This window comes from Oryctolagus cuniculus, chromosome 17, assembly GCF_051225735.1.
Source record: "Oryctolagus cuniculus isolate XC-2025 breed Fujian yellow rabbit chromosome 17, ASM5122573v1, whole genome shotgun sequence".
NCBI lineage: Eukaryota > Metazoa > Chordata > Mammalia > Lagomorpha > Leporidae > Oryctolagus > Oryctolagus cuniculus.
In genome coordinates, this window is record NC_142883.1 from 36,693,458 (window position 1) to 36,712,377 (window position 18,920).

Consider the following 18,920-nt stretch of genomic DNA (forward strand, 5'->3'; position numbering starts at 1 on the left):
TGGGAGATCTGGATGGAGTTCCTGGCTCCTGCCTTTGGCCTGATCCAGTCCTACATGTTGCAGGCATTTTGGGAGTGGATGGAAAATTATGCTCTCTGCCTTTCAAGAAATCAAAAATAAATAAAAACAAGTATTTTTTAAATGTGGTACAAGGATCCCTACAGGGTCCTTTTGACTTTTCAGGGGGTATGAAAGTGAATTTTTTTTTCTTAAAAATGCTAAAGCCATGTGCATGCAACTGAACTTTCCTTTTTAAGGTTTATTTTTTATTTGAGAGGCAAAGTTACACAGAGAGGGAAAGAGAGAGAAAAACATCTTCCATCCGCTGGTTCACACCCTAAATGGCCATAACAGCTGGAGCTAAGCCCATCCAAAGCCAGGAGCCAGGAGCTTCTTCCAGGACTCCCACCTGGGTGCAGGGGCCCAAACACTTGGGCCATCTTCCACTGTCTACCCAGGCCATAGCAGAGTTGGATCAGAAGAGATGTAACTGGGATTCGAACCAGCACCCATATGGAAAGCTGACATCAAAGGCAGAGGCTCAGACCTCAATGCCACAATGCTGGTGCCTAAATTTTAATTAAAAATTTTTTTATTGAAAGAGTTACAGTGAGAGAGGGGGAGGGGAGGGGGGGAGAAGATATCTTTCATTCACTGGTTCATTCCTTAAATGGCCACAACATCCAAGGCTGGGCCAGCCAGGAGCTTCATCCGGTCCCCCAAGTGGGCAAAGGGGCCCAAATACTTGGGCCATCCTCTGCTGCTTTCCCAGGCCTGTTAGCAGGGAGTTGGATCACAAGTGGAACAGCTAGGACTCGAACCGGTAGCCAGAGGGATGCCAGTACTACATAGGGCGGCTTAACCTGCTGCGCCACAGCAACAGGCCCTACAGTTGAATTGAGAGTCTGCATGACTGCTATAATACAGTATCCCATTGAAAAAAGGTATTAATAGTTGGGATATTTGCATACTGCAGTAAACCAGTATTCTCTAAAAGATAATGCCTATGTTACAAAATCAGGCACTGGGGCTACATACTATACTATTCCAACTACATGACATTTTAGAAGAGGCAAAACGATGGAGACAGTAAAAAGATTAGTGACTGCCAAGATTAAGGGAGAGGGATGAGCAGGCAGAGCACTGATGACTTTTAGGGCAATGAAACCACCTTTTCAGGGCATATTGCTATAATGGTGGATATATATCATTATATCCTATATTTGTCAAAACATACAGAATGAACACCCAGAATGAACCCTAACATAAATTACAGACTTCGGGTGACAATCACCTATCAGTGCAGGTTTATCAACTGTAATAAATGTACCATTCTGATGCAGGATGTTGACAGTAAGGGAGGATTTGGGGCTGGAAGGACTGGGTGAGAGCAGGGACTATTTGGGGACTCTGTGCTACACACTCAATTTTGCTGTGAAACTAAAAGTGCTTTAAAAAATAAATTCTAACTAATTTTAGAAAGATGAATTTCATCTATTTATTTAAAGGCAGAGTTACAGAGAGAGGGCGAGACAGAGAGAAAGGTCTTCCATATGCTGGTTCACTCCCCAAATGGCTGCAATAGCAGGAGCTGGGCCAATCTGAAGCCAGGAGCTTCCTCTGGATCTCCCATTCGGGTGCAGGGGTCCAAGCACTTGGACCATCTTCCTCTGCTTTCTCAGGCCATAGCAAAGTGGTGGGTGCTGGGTGCTGTGGCTAAGATGCCACTTGGGGGGCTGGTGCTGTGGGTGTAGCAGGTAAAGCCACCGCCTGCAGCGTCGGCATCCCATATGGGCACCAGTTCGTGTCCCAGCTGCTTCTCTTCCAATGCAGCTCCCTGATTATGACCTGGGAAAGCAGTAGAAGATGGCCCAAGTCCTTGGGCCCCTGCACCCACATGAGAGACCCAGCAGGATCTCCTGGCTCTTGGCTTTGGATCACCCAGCTCCAGATATTGCAGCCATTTGGGGAGTGAACCAGAGGATGGAAGACCTTTTTCTCTGTAACTCTGCCTTTCAAATAAATAAATAAATCTTTAAAAAAATAAAGTAGAAAAGAAATAAACTTTTTAAAAAATTCCTCATATGCACTCACATGCAACATTTCAGTCAGCAGCCAATCACATACACAAAGGCAGCTCTGCAAGATTACAATAGAGCTGAAACATTCCTATTTCTTAGTGACGTCAGTGTCTTTGTAACATCCTAGTACAATGCATCAGTCTGTGTTTATAGTGGTGTTGTTACAAACTTATGGTGCTACCAGTATATAAAAGTTGTAGGGGCTGGCGCTGTGGCACAGTGGGTTAAAGCCCTGCCTGAAGCACCAACATCCCATATGGGTGCCAGTTAGAGTCCCAACTGCTCCACTTCCAATTCAGCTCTCTGCTATAGCTTGAGAAAGCAATGGAAGATGGCCCAAATGCTTGGACCCCTGCATTCACATCAGAGACCTGTGAGAAGTTCCTGGCTCCTGGCTTCAGCCTAGCCCAGCCCTGGGGCCACTGCAGCCATCTTGGGAGTGAACCAGCAGACCTTTCTATCTTAACCTCTCTCTAACTCTGCCTCTCAAATAAATAATAAATCTTTTTTTAAAAAAAGTTGTAGCATATACAGTTATGTACAATACATAATGCTTGATAATGTAATGATCATTAACTATTTACTGGTTTATGTATTTACTATCTATACTTTTTAATCAATATTTTAGCATGTACTCCTTCTATTTAAAAAAAGGCTTATTGTGGCCAGTGCTGTAGTGTAGCAGGTAAAGCTGCAAAATGTGGTGCTGGCATCCATTATGGCCACTGGTTCAAGTCCTGGCTGCTCCGCTTCCAATCCAGCTCCCTGCTAATGTGCCTGGGAAAGCAGTAGAAGATGGCTCAAGTCCTTGGACCCCTGCATCTAAGTGGGAGACCTGGAAAAAACTCCAAGCTCCTGGCTTCAGATCGGCTCAGTTCTGGCTGTTGCAGGCAGACAGAAGACCTCTCTCCCCACCTCTGCCTCTCTGTTAACTCTGCCTTTCAATTAAATAAATAAATCTTAAAAAAAAAAAAAAAAAAAGGCTTATTGTCTGCTATATTATACAGCAGTAGCCTCACCCATCCCATGTTTACCTTGTCTCTTGATTGCATCAACAGACCACATCAAGAGACTGACCTATGTCATCAGGTTTGTGTAAGTACACTTTATGATACTTGCACAAAAAAACCACCTGATAACTCATTTCTTAGACTGTGTCCCCATCGTTAATTGGCACATGACTGTATACTGGTGTTCACTATACTCTTTTCCCTGCCCTAAGTTGGAGAATTTGCAAAACACCATAATATTTAATATGTATATATAAACATTATTTGTATGGCTACATCAATTTAACGCTATGAATATACACTAAATATATTTAACCACTCTCCAAGATGTTCAGCATTTAAGTTAATTCCAGCCTTTAGCAGTCATTAAATAATGTTGCAATAATTCTATTCAAGATATTTTAGTGGGGACAGCATTATGGCATAGCAGGCTAGGGCATGGCCTGCTCTACTTCTGATCCAGGTCCCTGTTAACAGCCTGGGAAAGCAGCAAAAGATAACCAAAGTCCTTAGGCCCCTGCAACAACTTGGGAGACCAAGATAAAGCTCCTGGCTCCTAGCTTCAGCCTGGCCCAGCCCTAGCTGTTGTGGTCATTTGGGGAGTTAACCAGAGGATGGTTCTCTCCCGCTCTCTATGCTTCTCTCTCTCTGTAACTCTACCTTTCAAATAATCTGAAAATCTGAAAAGAAAAAAAGTTTTGAATAAATTTCAGGTTTCTTTTTAGAGGATATTTCTGAAATTACTAAGTCAATAAACATTTAAAGCTATTGTTAGACATTATTTTCTATAATATGTTATATACCAATTTATAGTCTTATTCACAAGGGACCCACTTCAACCAATGAGGAGAACATCTTTTTGAAAAAATTAACTTAATTTTTTTAAATTTTTATTTGAAAGGTAGAGTCACAGAGAGAGGAAGAGAACAAACAAAGAGAGGGATCTTCCATCTGCTGGTTTATTTCCTAAATGGTTACAACAGCCCAGGCAGGGCCAGGCCAAAGGCAGGAGCCCAGAGCATCTTCGGGGTCTCCAATATGGGTGCAGGAGCCCAAGCACTTAAGTCTTCCACTGCTTTCTCAGGCACAAAGCAGAAGCTGAATCGAAAACGGAGCAGTTAGTCTCAAACCAGCACCCATATGGGATGCTGGCATCACAGGTAGAAGCTTAACCTACTATGTCACAACACTAGCCCCCAAAATACATTTTTATTTGAAAGACAGTAAGAAAGATAAAGAGAGAGATTCTCCGTTTGCTGGTTCAAACCAAACTTCTTTCAGCAGCTGGGGCTGGATCAGGCAGAGGCCAGAAGCCAAAAGATGGAAATTCAATCTGGGTCTTCCACGTGGGTAGCAGGGGCTCAAGTACCTGAGCTATCACCAGCTGCCTCTAAGATACACACCAGCATGAGGCTGGAATCAAAAGCAGAGGTAGAATTCAAACCCAGGCACTGTGACAACGGGTGTGAGCAACCCAAATCATATTTTAACTGCTGCACTAAACATTTACCTCTTCGGTTTTTTAAATGTTTGCTAGTCCAACAGCAGGAAAGTTATATTCCAGTAACGTTAAACATTTTTTTCAAAGTTCACTCCTCCTTTGCACATTTTTTGTTGTTCTAGCGTCCCCTCCTTTACCTACTTTAACACTCTTTTTTTTTTTTTTTTTTTTTTTTTTTTTTTTTTTTGACAGACAGAGTGGACAGTGAGAGAGAGAGACAGGAAGAAAGGTCTTCCTTTGCCGTTGGTTCACCCTCCAATGGCCGCCGCGGCCGGCGCGCTGCGGCCGGCGCACCGCGCTGATCCGATGGCAGGAGCCAGGAGCCAGGTGCTTTTCCTGGTCTCCCATGGGGTGCAGGGCCCAAGCACCTGGGCCATCCTCCACTGCACTCCCTGGCCACAGCAGAGGGCTGGCCTGGAAGAGGGGGCAACTGGGACAGAATCCAGCGCCCCGACCGGGACTAGAACCCGGTGTGCCAGCGCCGCTAGGTGGAGAATTAGCCTAGTGAGCCACTGCGCCGGCCCTTTAACACTCTTTACTTGCTAAACCTCTTATAGTTTAAAAGTGTTAATTCTTTTTTAATGTTAATTTCCTTATTTTCTTTTTTTTTTTTTTTTTTTTTTTTTTTTTTTTGACAGGCAGAGTGGACAGTGAGAGAGAGAGAGACAGAGAGAAAGGTCTTCCTTTGCCGTTGGTTCATCCTCCAATGGCCGCCGCTGCAGCCGGCGCACCGCGCTGATCCTGGCAGGAGCCAAGAGCCAGGTGCTTTTCCTGGTCTCCCATGGGGTGCAGGGCCCAAGCACCTGGGCCATCCTCCACTGCACTCCCTGGCCATAGCAGAGAGCTGGCCTGGAAGAGGGGCAACCGGGACAGAATCCGGCGCCCCAACCGGGACTAGAACCCGGTGTGCCGGCGCCGCAAGGTGGAGGATTAGCCTATTGAGCCACGGCGCCGGCTAATTTCCTTATTTTCATCTACTTCAAAGACAGAGCAACAGAGAGACCGTGGACAGAGAGAAATCTTCCATATGCTGTTTCACTCCCCAAATGCCTGCAACACCCAGGTCTGGGCCAGACCAGTCAGGAAGCCAGACATCTATCCAGGCTCCCACATAGGTGGAAGGGTCCCAACCACTTAAGCCATCATCTGCTGACTCCCAGGACGCATCAGCAGGAACCTGGATGGGAAGTGGAGGTGCCAGGACTCAAATGGGCACTCCAGTATGGGATATGGGCATCCCAAGTGGTGGTTTAACCCACTGCCACACAACGCCCAGCTCTCAAGATGTTAATTATTTCCCTCAGTTTGTCATTTCTCTGTAAAGGCTCACTTTTGACTGAACAAATCAAGAAAGAGGAAAGTAAAAATATAGTGGGAAGGTTTTAGTTAAAATGATTATTTAGGAAATACTGCATCCTACTTAACTTGTCTCACACCCTCAATTTTTTAATTTTAATTTTTTTTATTTTTTGACAGGCAGAGTGGACAGTGAGAGAGACAGACAGAGAGAAAGGTCTTCCTTTGCCTTTGGTTCACCCTCCAATGGCCGCCTCGGCCGGCACCGCACTGATCTGAAGGCAGGAGCCACGTGCTTTTCCTGGTCTCCCATGGGGTGCAGGGCCCAAGCACTTGGGCCATCCTCCACTGCACTCCCTGGCCACAGCAGAGAGCTGGCCTGGAAGAGGGGCAACCGGGACAGAATCCGGCATCCCGACCAGGACTAGAACCCGGTGTGCCAGTGCCGCAAGGCAGAGGATTAGCCTAGTGAGCCATGGCGCCGGCCTCAGACCCTCAATTTTTTTTTTTTTTTTTTTTTTTTGACAGGCAGAGTGGACAGTGAGAGAGAGAGACAGAGAGAAAGGTCTTCCTTTGCCGTTGGTTCACCCTCCAATGGCTGCCGCGGCCGGCGCGCTGCGGCCGGCGCACCGCGCTGATCCGATGGCAGGAGCCAGGAGCCAGGTGCTTTTCCTGGTCTCCCATGGGGTGCAGGGCCCAAGCACCTGGGCCATCCTCCACTGCACTCCCGGGCCACAGCAGAGGGCTGGCCTGGAAGAGGGGCAACCGGGACAGAATCCGGCGCCCCGACCGGGACTAGAACCCGGTGTGCCGGCGCCGCTAGGCGGAGGATTAGCCTAGTGAGCCGCGGCGCCGGCCCCAGACCCTCAATTTTTAATAATCAGTAATTTTTAAAATTTTCTCATATCATTCTGATTTTTAAAATAATTTTTCATTTTAGTTTGGATCAAAAAAAATATACTGAAATCAATTTTAGTTCCTAGCTGACAAACTATACATTGAGATATTAAGCCATAACAAACAAAAGAACAATTACAAAGGAATGTAGTATATCAAAAATGAAAGAAAAGAAGCTGAAGGTTAATTCTAACAACTCTTTTCAATCAGCCATATTTAACTGTTCTATTCTGAAACATTAAGAACTATTCTGTCCAGAATCTGTGTACCAGACTAAACAGTACTTACATAAAAGATTTTCAATAAAAAACTTCCATGTAATGTTATTTAAGTCCCAATGAAATATTTCCCTTTGGAGTCATTTTCAGAAATAAAACAAGAAATTAAAAATAATGACATAAATATAAATGCCCATGGGAACTGCATCTGACGAACTAAAAAACCCGTAACACTAGAAAATAATTTCATTTAAAGGGAAAAGTACATCAGTTTGGTTAAAAGGACTAAATAGAACCAAGACAAAAGACAAAATAGCAGAATGATTACCTCCCACCAAGTCCTTCGATTCGCTCTCTTTCCTTGGGAAGTTCTGGCTTGTGGTCCTGTGTCACCTCCACAGCTCTGACAAAATCATCCTTCGGGTCATCCTGAATTCCAAGAACCACCCCTGAGTCCCCTACGTGAGCTACATACATCTTCATGCCCCGAATGATGACCACACTGGCAGTTGTCCCTGATGTGCTGGGAAGACCTGTCATAGTCTTTGGCCATTCTGCTGTAATAAGAAATAATATATTTTACTCTTCAAGGTATAAACATTAATACAGTGTTAGAATACAAAAAGCAGCACATCCTGAAAGAATGTTAACATTTGAACAGGAAAAAGTTAAAGAAAAATATTTTAACTACTCAAGAAGAAACTGCTAATCCATTAAATTGGAAAAGATTTTCAAAAAAAGATATTTTTGTTTTTGAAATAATTTTTGATATTCATAACCTCAAAAATGTCATTTACTGAGTACCCATAACATACCAGGTTCTGTACCATGAGCTTCACAAGTATTATCTCAAATAACACTTGTAACAAACCTATGAGATAAGGAAGATCATTCCCATGATTTTCACCTTGAAGAAAAGGAAAGCAGTGATTTTAATGGTTAAGTAACTTGCTTGTGGAGCAGACATTTTAATTTTTTTTAATTTCATTCTTTTTTTTTTTTTAAAGATCTATTTATTTATTTGAAAGAGTTACACAGAGAGAGAAGTCTTCCATCCAATAGTTCACTCCTCATTTGGCCGCAACGGCCGGAGCCATGGCAATCCGAAGCCAGGAGCCAGGAGCTTCTTCTGGTTTTCCCACGCAGGTACAGGGGCCCAAGGACCTGGGCTATCTTCTTCTGCTTTCCAAGGCCACAGAAGAGAGCTGGGCAGAAGTGGAGCAGCTGGCACTGCAAGCGGTGGCTTTACCCTCTATGCCACAGCACCGGGCCCCATGGAGCAGACATTTTAGCCTACTAATTAACTCATCCTACATCAGATTATCTGGATTTGACTCCTGGCTTCAGCTCTTCATCCCAGCTTCCTGCCAAGGCAGACTGTGGAAAGCAAAGGTGATGGCTCAAGTAAGTGAGTTCCTGCTACCTTGGAAGACCTGGATTAAATTGCTGGCACCTGGTTTCAGCCCCAGTTGAGGGCTGTTATGGGCATCTGTGGGGAGGGTGAACCAAGTGACAAAAGCTCTGTCTCTCTGCATCTCATATAAAAACATTTTATAAAAGATGTATTTATTTATTTGAAAGGCAAAGTTACATAGAGAGAAAAGGAGAGACAGAGGTCTTCCATCTGCTGCTTCATTCCCCAAGTGGCCACAAAAGCCAGGGCTGGGTCAGGCCGAAGCCAGGAGCTTCTTCCCAAGTCTCCCAAGTGGGTGCAGGGGCCCAAGGACTTGATCCAACTTCTGCTGCTCTCCCAGGATCACTAGTAAGGAGCTGGATCAGAAGTGAAGCAGCCGAGACTCAAATCAGAGCTGTGGGCTTTAACCTACTGAGCCACAGCACAGGCCACACAAAAACATTTTTTTAAAATGAGTTCCGACTGAATTCTAGTTCCAAAGTAATATGAAGATGTAAAAGCCTTCAGGAAAACAATCTGAAAAAATTTAACAACCATCAAAAGACATTGTTTAACCAAATAATTTATCTTTGGGAGATTTTCTTTTTTCTGAGGAAGTTATCCTAATAAAGGAAAAGCTTTAAATTGCTTTCCTTTTCTCCCCTTTATAATGCACATCTGTCCAACACCCTCAGATCTAACAGAATTCCAGAACCACCTCACAGCTACTTAGTCCCTGAACAACTGCAGCAACTAACAGCCTCCCCTCAAATTATTTTTTAAGAAATAGGAATTTTTGCTTATTTTTTATTTTCTTCTACTTGAAAGGCAGAGTGAAACAGAGCGACAGAGAGAAACACACACATTTTATATCCACTGGTTCACTACCTACAAGCCCATAACAGCCAGGAACCAAGCCCAGAACTTCCATCCAGCAGGTCAAAAAGGTAGGTGAGAGGGAGCCCAAGTAAGCCATCATCTGCTGCCTCCCAGGATACATTAGCAAGAAGCTGAATGAGAAGCACAGAAGCTAGGACTTGAATCAGCATTCTGATATGGGATGTAGGCACTCTCAAGCAGTAGCTTAACCAGCTATGAAACAAGACCTCCCACACCAACTCCTGCCTTCATAGTTCTTTCTTAAATGACAAGTTAGAAAATGTATTATGACAGAAAAGACCAAGCAGAAAACTTCAGGATACCCCAACAGTGATACCCTTCTCCAAAATAATAAATTTAAAACATCACATCTCTTAAAAGAATCATAAAGCTTGGTGCCACCACTAACACATGAAAGAACCAGGGGTGGTGAGTCTATGTATTCCATTCTATAGTTTGATCACTGCAAAAGTATGAATTCTTACAAAATGACCATGGATTATCATAGACAAATAGTAATCCCAAATGCAGCTGTTGTTTCTGATTTAGTCTCTTTACCCAAAAAATAAATATGATTCCTGATGAGGAGTGGTACTGTGGCATAGCAGGTTGAGACTCCACCTGCAACGCTGTCATCCCATATGGGCACAGATTCAATTCCCAGTTGCTCCAATGCCGATCCAGCTCAATGCCTGAGAGGACAGCAGAAATGGCCCAGGTGCTTGGGCCCCTGAACCCACATGGGAGAAGTACATAGAGCTCTTGGCTCCGGCCTGGTCCATCCTTGGCCATTTTGGAAATCAGCCAGCAGATGCAAGATTCATCTAATTCTGCCTTTCAAATAAAATAAATCTTAAAAAAAAAAAAAAAAAGGGTGGTGGTGGTGGTGGAGTAGCGCTGTAGCACACTGGGTAAAGCCACTGCCTGAGATGCCTGCACCCCATACAGCACCGATCCAGCTCCCATCCAGTGGAGGATGGTCCAAATTCTTGGGACCCTGCCACCCACGTGGAAGAAACTGCTGGCTCCTGGCTTTGGGACCAGGGCCACTGTGGCCATTTGGGAAGTATTTCTCTGTATCTGCCTCTCTCCCTCTAGCTCTGCCTTTCAAATAAATAAATCTTTTTTTATTTATTTGAAAGACTTACACAGAGAGAGAAGGAGAGGCAGATAGAGAGGTCATCAATCTGCTGGTTCATTCCCCAATTGCCCACAATGGCCAGAGCTGCGTCGATCCAAGCCAGGAAATTCTTCCAGGTCAGGGGCCCAAGGACTATGGGCCATTCTCTACTGCTTTCCCAGGCCATAGCAGAGAGCTGGATCAGAAGTGGAGCAGTTGGGACTCGAACCGGCGCCCCTATGAGATGCCGGCACTTCAGGTGGCAGCTTTACCTGCTATGCCACAGTGCCAGCCCAAATCTTTTTTTTTTTTTTAAGATTTATTTATTTATTTATTTATTTGAAAGTCAGAGTTACACAGAGAGAGAAGGAGAGGCAGAGAAAGAGAGAGAGAGGTCTTCCATCTGCCGATTCACTCCCCAGATGGCCGAAATGGCCAGAGCTGTGCCGATCAGAAGCCAGGAGCCAGGAGCCAGGAGCTTCTTCCTGGTCTCCCATGTGGGTGCAGGGGCCCAAGGACTTGAGCCATCTTCTACTGCTTTCCCAGACCATAGCAGAGAGTTAGATCAGAAGTAGAGCAGCCGGGACTTGAACCAGCACCCATACAGGATGCTGGCACTGCAGGCAGCGGCTTTACCTGCTACACCACAGCACCAGCCCCTAAAATAAATCTTTAAAAAGAAAAAAAGACCCTGATGAAACTGCTACCACTTTTCCTGGAGGCATGGAGGTTTCTGATCATCTTGAGACCTATTTCTTCAGCTCAAGTTCTCTACTTGGCAAGAATAATTCCAAAGATGTGTTTTGTTGAACCAATATTTAAATAAACTGCCAACAAGATATCCCATAACGCCCAAATATTTACAGACTCTAATCCTAACAAGGGGATTCTAACATAACCACACGCAACCATCAAAATCAAGTTAACTCCAATAATACATTACCATGTAATCCCTAGACCTCATTCAAAAAAATTTACTTATTTATATTCATTTTATATGGGAGGCAGAAAACCAGAGATCTTCCATCAACTGGTTCATTCTCCAAATGCCCACAGCAACTGAGGCTGGGTCAAGCTGAAGCCAAGAGCCAGGGCACCTGTCTGGATAGCAAGGACTCAGGTACTTGAACCATCAAATGCTATCTCCCAGGGTGCGCATTAGGAGGAAGCTGGAATAGGAAGTGAAGCCGGAATTGAACCCAAGCACTCCAATATGGGATGTCAGTTTAGTAGTGTGTCTTAACCAATGTGCCAAATGTTCATTCTTCCCCTTCAAATTTCATCAGCTATCCTAATAATATGTTTCATATATAATAGTCTTTCTAGTTATGTTTACTTATCACAACTCTTTAATCCCTTCCAATCTAGAACAATTCTTCACGGCTTCACTGATGTTTTTGAGGAATACTAAGTCATTTCAAGAATGTCTCTTAATTTAGGTCTTACATTTTCTCACGTTTGTATTCAGGTTGTTTTTCAGCAGGACTATCACGGAAGTATTGACTATGATCTTCTCATTCCAGAGAATACACACTTTCAGTTTTTCCCATTAAAAGTGCTAGTATATTTGATTACTTAAGCTGTTGTCTACTACATTTCTCTACTGTAATATTTTTCCTTTAGTAATTAATAAGTATTTTGTTTAGAGGTAATCTGAAGGCCAGTATCTTTTTAATGGGCTGAATGGTATCTCCCAACACCAAATAAAAAGGTAAGTCTAGCCAGAACTTTTGAATGTGACCATCTTTTTTTTTATTTATTTATTTATTTATTTATTTATTTATTTATTTTTTTTTTGACAGGCAGAGTGGACAGTGAGAGAGAGAGACAGAGAGAAAGGTCTTCCTTTGCCGTTGGTTCACCCTCCAATGGCCGCCCCGGCCGGCGCGCTGCAGCTGGCGCACCGCACCCATCCGATGGCAGGAGCCAGGAGCCAGGTGCTTTTCCTGGTCTCCCATGGGGTGCAGGGTCCAAGCACCTGGGCCATCCTCCACTGCACTCCCTGGCCACAGCAGAGGGCTGGCCTGGAAGAGGGGCAACCGGGACAGGATCCGGCGCCCCGACCGGGACTAGAACCCGGTGTGCCGGCGCCGCTAGGCGGAGGATTAGCCTAGTGAGCCGCGGCGCCGGCCTGAATGTGACCTTCTTTAGAAAAAGGGTCTTTATAGAATTAGGTTAAGATTCTTAAAAAAGAGATCATCCTGGATTAGAGTGGGTACTAAATCCAAACACAAATGTCCTTAGAAGAAAGAGAAGATACAGAGGGGAAGGTGATACAAATATGGAGGCAGACACTAAGTGACACATCTACAAGTCATGAAATGCCCAGGACTGCTAGCAGCCGTAAGAAGCTAGGAGACAGATGTGGAACAGATTTTCCCTCAGAATATCCAAAAGTGAAGCAACCCTGAGGATACACTGAATTTAGGCTTCTGAACCCCAGATATATGAACAATAAATGCCTGCTGTTCGAAGCCATCCTGTCTATATACAGTTTGATGATATTTAATACATGTATATTCAAGTACTTCAACAAGTTCATGGAAAAATGGAATTAGGGGCCAGCGCTGTGGCATAGAAGGCTAAGCCTCCGCCTGCAGTGCCAGCATCTCACATGGGCTCTGGTTTGAATCCTGGCTGCTCCACTTTCAATCCAGCTACCTGCTGTTGCGCCTGGGAAAGCAGTGGAGGACGGTCCAAGTACGAGGGCCCCTGCATCCACACAGAAGAACCAGAGGAGGCTCCTGGCTCCTGGCTTCAGCCTAGCCCATCCCTGGCAATTGCGGCCATTTGAGGAGTAAACCAGCAGATGGAAGATCTTTCTCTCTGTCTCTTCTCTGCCTTTCAAATAAATAAATAAAATCTTTAAAAAAATGGAAATAAAAGATGTCTACTTTGGTGCAAAAATACTTAGAAATCCATTAAGTCTTTTCGTAATATGCACTTTCCACAAGCTTTTTGGAGAACCCTACTATATTGAGTATGCATATGTGAGTCAAGCCATCACACCAGTCAAGGTAATAAACATCCACTTTTCTGCTTCCAATCGAGTTCCCTACTAATGTACCCGTGAAAGCAGTGGATGATGGCTCAAGTGCTTGTGTCCCTACCATCCTCCTGGGAGACCTGGATGGAGCTCTTGGTTCCTGGCTTCAACCTGGCCCAGCCCTAGCCATTGCAGCCATTTATATAGTGAACCACCAGATTAAAGATCTCTTTCTCTCTCTCTCTTATCCTGCCTTTCAAATAAATAAATCTTTAAAAAAATAAAATGTCCTATATAAACATTTAAAAAGGCTCACTTTCATTAATAATCAGGGACATGAAAATTAAAACCACAATGAGGAAAGTTTATGTTCACCAGACTGACATAAAATGTAGTCTGACAACTTCAAATATTGGCAAGACAATGCAAGAGCTATACTCTCCTATACTTCTTGGGACAAACAAACTGCTACAAGCACAGCACTTGGGAAAGCCATTTGGCAGTATCAAAGGCCAAGATGCACATTATAGCAGGGTCAGCAAACCTTTTCTAGAAAGGTCAGAAAAATGCTTTCACATTTGCAAAACCTGGTCTCTGTCACAGCTACTCAATTCTGTAACTGTAGCATGAAAGTAGTTTTTAACAATATATAAACAGGGGCCAGTGCTGTGGCATAGTAGGTAAAGCCACCGCCTGCAGTGCCAGCATCCCATATGGATGCTGGTTTGAGTCCCAGCTACTCCACTTCCAATCCAGCTCTCTGCTATGACCTGAGAAAGCAGTAGAAGATGGCCCAAGACCTTGGGCCCCTGCACCCGCTTGGGAGACCCGGAAGAAGCTCCTGGTTCCTGGCTCCTGGCTTTGGATCTGCACAGCTCCAGCCATTGCAGCAGATGGAAGACCTCTCTCTCTCTCTCTCTGTCTCTACCTCTCCCTGTGTAACTCTTTCAAGTAAAATAAATAAATCTTTATATATATATATATATAAATGAACAATAATGGCAGTGTGTCAAAAAATTTTGTTTATATTGGGCTAAAGTTACAGCGCAGTGGATTAAGCTGCCACCTGTGTTACCAGCATCCTATAAAAGCACATTTGAGTTCCAGCTACTTTACTTCCAAACCAGCTCCCTGCTAATGTGCCTAAGAAAGCAGCAGACTCTATCACACAGTGGGAGACCAAGATGGAATTCCAGGCTCTTGGCTTCAGCCTGGCCCAGCCCCAACCAACACCATTTGATAAGTCAACTAGCAGATAGAAGATTCTCTCTCTCTCTGTCTCTCCTTCTCTCTCTGTAATTTTGCCTTTCAAATGAATAAATCTTTTAAAAAATTTTTTATTTACAAAAATCTGTGGTAAAATGGGACTTTGGTGGAGCGGTTAAGATGCCGCTTGAAATACCATCATTTCATATCACAATGCCTGAGTTTGAGTCCCAGTTCCACTTACAATTCCAGCTTCCAGCTAAGGTACACCCTGGAAGGCAGCAGGTGACGACTTGAGTCCTAAGACCCCTGTCTCTCAAGTGAAAGACATGGAGTTCCTGGCTCCTGGCTTTGGCATAGCACAATTCTTGCCATTGCAAACATTTTGTCTCTTTTAGAATAAACAAAAGTATATATTAAAAAAATCGGTCATGATTCCATTTGACCTATACACTAGTTTCCCAAACCCTGGTTTAAAGAAACTTTCATACAGGTGAGAAACAACAAAAAGACCAACAAGAATGTTCCCAACATCATTGTTTTTAATTACAAATAGTTGGAAAACTAAATATCCATCAAGATGAGCATCATATTGATATATTATCCATAACTGAAAATAAACAAACTAGAGCTGCACGTATCAACATGCATGAAGAAATCACAAGCACTGAACCAAAAAAGCAAAACCAAAAAGAATACACACAGTAATATGTAATTTATAGTTTAAAAAAAAACATGTAAAGTGTGTTACACATTGTTTAAAGATACAATGATACAATAAAATTATAAAGAAATTCCTGGGAATGAATTTAGGAGAACAGCTGCTTCTCTTGAGAGGAAAAAGGATGTGATACAAACAATACAGAGACCAGTGACAAGTCCACTGGTAATGTTTTACTTTTGCAATTGTATTATGGATGGATTATTTCTCTGTTTTAAAAGATTTTTAAGTTTTATTTATTTATTTTATTTTATCAAAAGGCAGAGAGGGACTGGTGCTGTGGCGTAGTAGGCTAAGCCTCAGCCTACAGTGCTAACATCCCATACAGACGCCGGTACGTGCCCTGGCTGCTCCTCTTCCAATCCAGCTCTCTGCTTCTGGCCTGGGAAAGCCATAGAAGATGGCCCAAGTGCTTGGGCCCCTACACCCATGCAGGAGACCAAGAAGAAGGTCTCAGTTCCTGGCTTCGGATCAGCCCAGTTCTGGCCATTGCGGCCATTTGGGGAGTGAACCAGCAGATGAAAGACCTTTCTCACTGTATCTCCCTTTCTCTACCTATTAAATAAATAATCTTTTTTAAAAAGGCAGAAAAACAGGCAGACAGATCTCTCATTTGCTATATCTTACTCTTCAGACATTTGCAACGGTTGGGACTGGGCCAGGCCTAAGCCAGGAGATAAGAACTCAGTCCAGGTCTCCCATTTGTGTGGCAGAGACCCAAGCACTTGAGTCATCACCAGCTGCTTTCCCAGAGTTCACATTAGCCGGAAACTGGAATCACAAGTGAGGCTGGAATTTGAACCCAGAAACTGGTTATGGTATATGGGGCAGCCTAAGCAGCATCTTAACCACCAGGACAAATGCCTGCAACTTTATATCGCACTTTATATTTTTTTTGTACTTTCGGAACATTTCATAATAAATTCTAAAGATTCAAAGAAATCTAATTTTATTTGCATAAGGTTGGAGCTAATTCAAATTTATTAATGTTCTTTTTGTTGCATTATATAAATTCTGGAGATTACTTATTAATGATCAAAAATAATGGCTGATTTTAAAAAAGAAAATAAATTTGTATTTCTTAAAGAGCATGGCACATAAGTCTTTCAAAACATTTTATGTGAGGCCAGTGCCATGGAGCAGGTTAATCCTCCACCTGCGGCGCTGGCATCCCATATTGGTGCCAGTTCTAGTCCCGGCTGCTCCTCTTCCCATCCAGCTCTCTGCTATGGCCTGGGAAAGCAGTAGAAGATGGTCCAAGTCCTTGGGGCCCTGCACCTGTGTGGGAGACCAGAAGAGTCACCTGGCTCCTGGCTTTGGATCGGCGTAGCTCTGGCCATTGCAGCCATCTGGGGAGTGAACCAATGGAACGAAGACCTCTCTCTGTGTCTCTCCCTCTCACTGTGACTCACTCTCTCAAATAAATAAATAAAATCTTTAAAAAAAAAAAAAAAAACATTTTGAGGGCAACAGATCTTGATAATGAAAAGTTGGGAACACAACTTACATTTACAAACTAAACCAAACTGAAATAATTATCGGCTTTAAAATTCTATGATTTAAGAGATTTCATGGGGCAGGCACTGTGGTGTAATGAGTAAAGCCACACCTGTGATACAGGCATCCCATATGGGCTCTGTTTCTTAATCTGGCTGCTCCACTTCCAATTCAGCTTCCTGCTAATGGTCTGGGAAAAGCAGAAGATGGTCCAAGTGCTTGGGCCCCTACCACCCATATAGGAGACCAGAATGAAGCTCCTGACTCCTGGCTTCAGCTTGGCCCATCCCTGGCCATTGTAGCCATCTGGGGAATGAACCAGAAGATGGAAGATCTCTCTCCATCTCTCTCTCTCTGCAACTCTTTCAAATAAATAAATAAATCTTTTTTAAGAAGGGAAAGATTTCTTCAAATTCAGTTCTCTATTTCTGCCTACCTCCACTGCATTTCATTTGAAATTAAAATAATAAAAACTATCTGCCAAGCATAGAACCAACTATTTATTTATTTTTAAAGATTTATTTTATTTATTTCAAAGAGTTACAGAGAGAGGTAGAAACAAAGCGAGGTTTTCCATCTGCTGGTTTACTCCCCAGATGGCCACAATGGCCAGACTGTGCAGATTTCGAAGCCAGGAGCTTCTTCTGGGTTTTCCACGTGGGCGCAGGGGTCCAAGGACTTGGGCCATCTTATACTGCTATCCCAGGCCATAGCAGAGAGCTGGATCAGAAGTAGAGCAGCCATTTGGATAATCCTCCACCTGCGGCACCGACATCCCATATGGGCACCGAGTTCTAGTCCCGGTTGCTCCTCTTCCAGTCCAGCTCTCTGCTGTGGCCCGGGAGAGGGCAGTGGAGAATGGCCCAAGTGCTTGGGCGCCTGCACCCGCATAGGGAGACCAGGAAGAAGCACCCAGCTACCAGCTTCAGATCAGCGCGGCTCCAACCATTGCGGCCATTTTTGGGTGACCAACAGAAGGAATACCTCTCTCTCTCTCTCTAACTCTAGCTGTCAAATAAATAGATAGATAGATAGATAGATAGGAAGGAAGGAAGGAAGGAAGAAGTGGAGCAGCTGGGACTCGAACCAGCGCCCATATGGGATGCTGGTGCTTCAGGACAAGGCTTTAGCCTGCTGCACCACAGCATTGGCCCCAGAACCAACAATTTAGTTTAAAACCAGCTTCTTCACAGGTATGCATTTGGCCTAGTGGTTAAGATGCTGATTGGAATGCCTACATTCCATACCAAAGTGCCTAAGTTTAAGTGCCAGCCCCACTCCCAATTTCAGGTTTCTGCCAATGCACTCCTTCCCTGGGAGGCATGCAATGGCTCCAATAGTTGTATCCCTGCCACGCATGAAGGAAATCTGGATTTAGCTTCCAGCTTCCACTTGGCCCAGTCCCGTCTGTAGGAAACATTTGGGGAGGGGACCAAGGAAGAACAGATGGGAGTTCTCTCTCTACTTCTGATTATCTCTCAAATTAAGAATTTTTTTTAAAAAAAATTAAAGACTAGCTTCTTCTTAAATCCTCATTGTACTCTTTTATTAACCTTATTATTATAGACAGCGAAACAAAGCTACTATCTACTGGTTCATTCCCCAACGCCTGCAACATTAAAGGCTAGTCAAGGGCCAAAATCAGGAGCCAGGATCACAATCCAGGTCTCCCATGTGGGTGGCAGGAAACCAATTATTGACCCATTATCTACTGCCTTCCAGGATCACATAAGCAGGAAGCTGAAACAGGAAGGGCCAGAAGTCAAACCCAGGCACTATGATATGGGATGTGGGCATCTTCCTACTATACCACATACTCATCCCTTTTTTTTTTTTTTTTTGACATTATGTGTGACAAAAAGGGGAACATATAATACAGTCTTCTTTCTATAACATACCATGACTAGCTACAGTAAAAGCACTTGTGATTGAATAATGGCATCGACTAGCCACATTTTTCATGGACCATCATTTTTTACTTGAAAGACTGATAAACTGTATTAATAAAACTTGGAGATTTGGGGCCGGCGCCACGGCTCACTAGGCTAATCCTCCACCTTGAGGCGCCGCACACCGGGTTCTAGTCCCGGTCGGGGCGCCGGATTCTGTCCCGGT

The 18,920-nt window shown here is 43.9% G+C and overlaps 1 protein-coding gene across 5 annotated transcripts in view; it reads right to left on the reverse strand.

Annotated features, from left to right (window-relative positions):
- The window catches only part of PPM1D (protein phosphatase, Mg2+/Mn2+ dependent 1D), a 71,987-nt gene that overhangs the window by 47,510 nt on the left and 5,557 nt on the right, over positions 1-18,920 (reverse strand). For 3 of the 5 annotated variants that reach the window (XM_008271185.5, XM_089317325.1, XM_089317324.1), the window contains exon 2: positions 7,332-7,560. The exons of 1 other annotated variant lie outside the window; for it this stretch is intronic. In XM_008271185.5, coding sequence (XP_008269407.4) covers positions 7,332-7,560 — 229 coding nt within the window. The remainder of the gene's footprint in view (positions 1-7,331; positions 7,561-18,920) is intronic. One more of the 5 variants, XM_089317322.1, reaches the window with a different exon arrangement.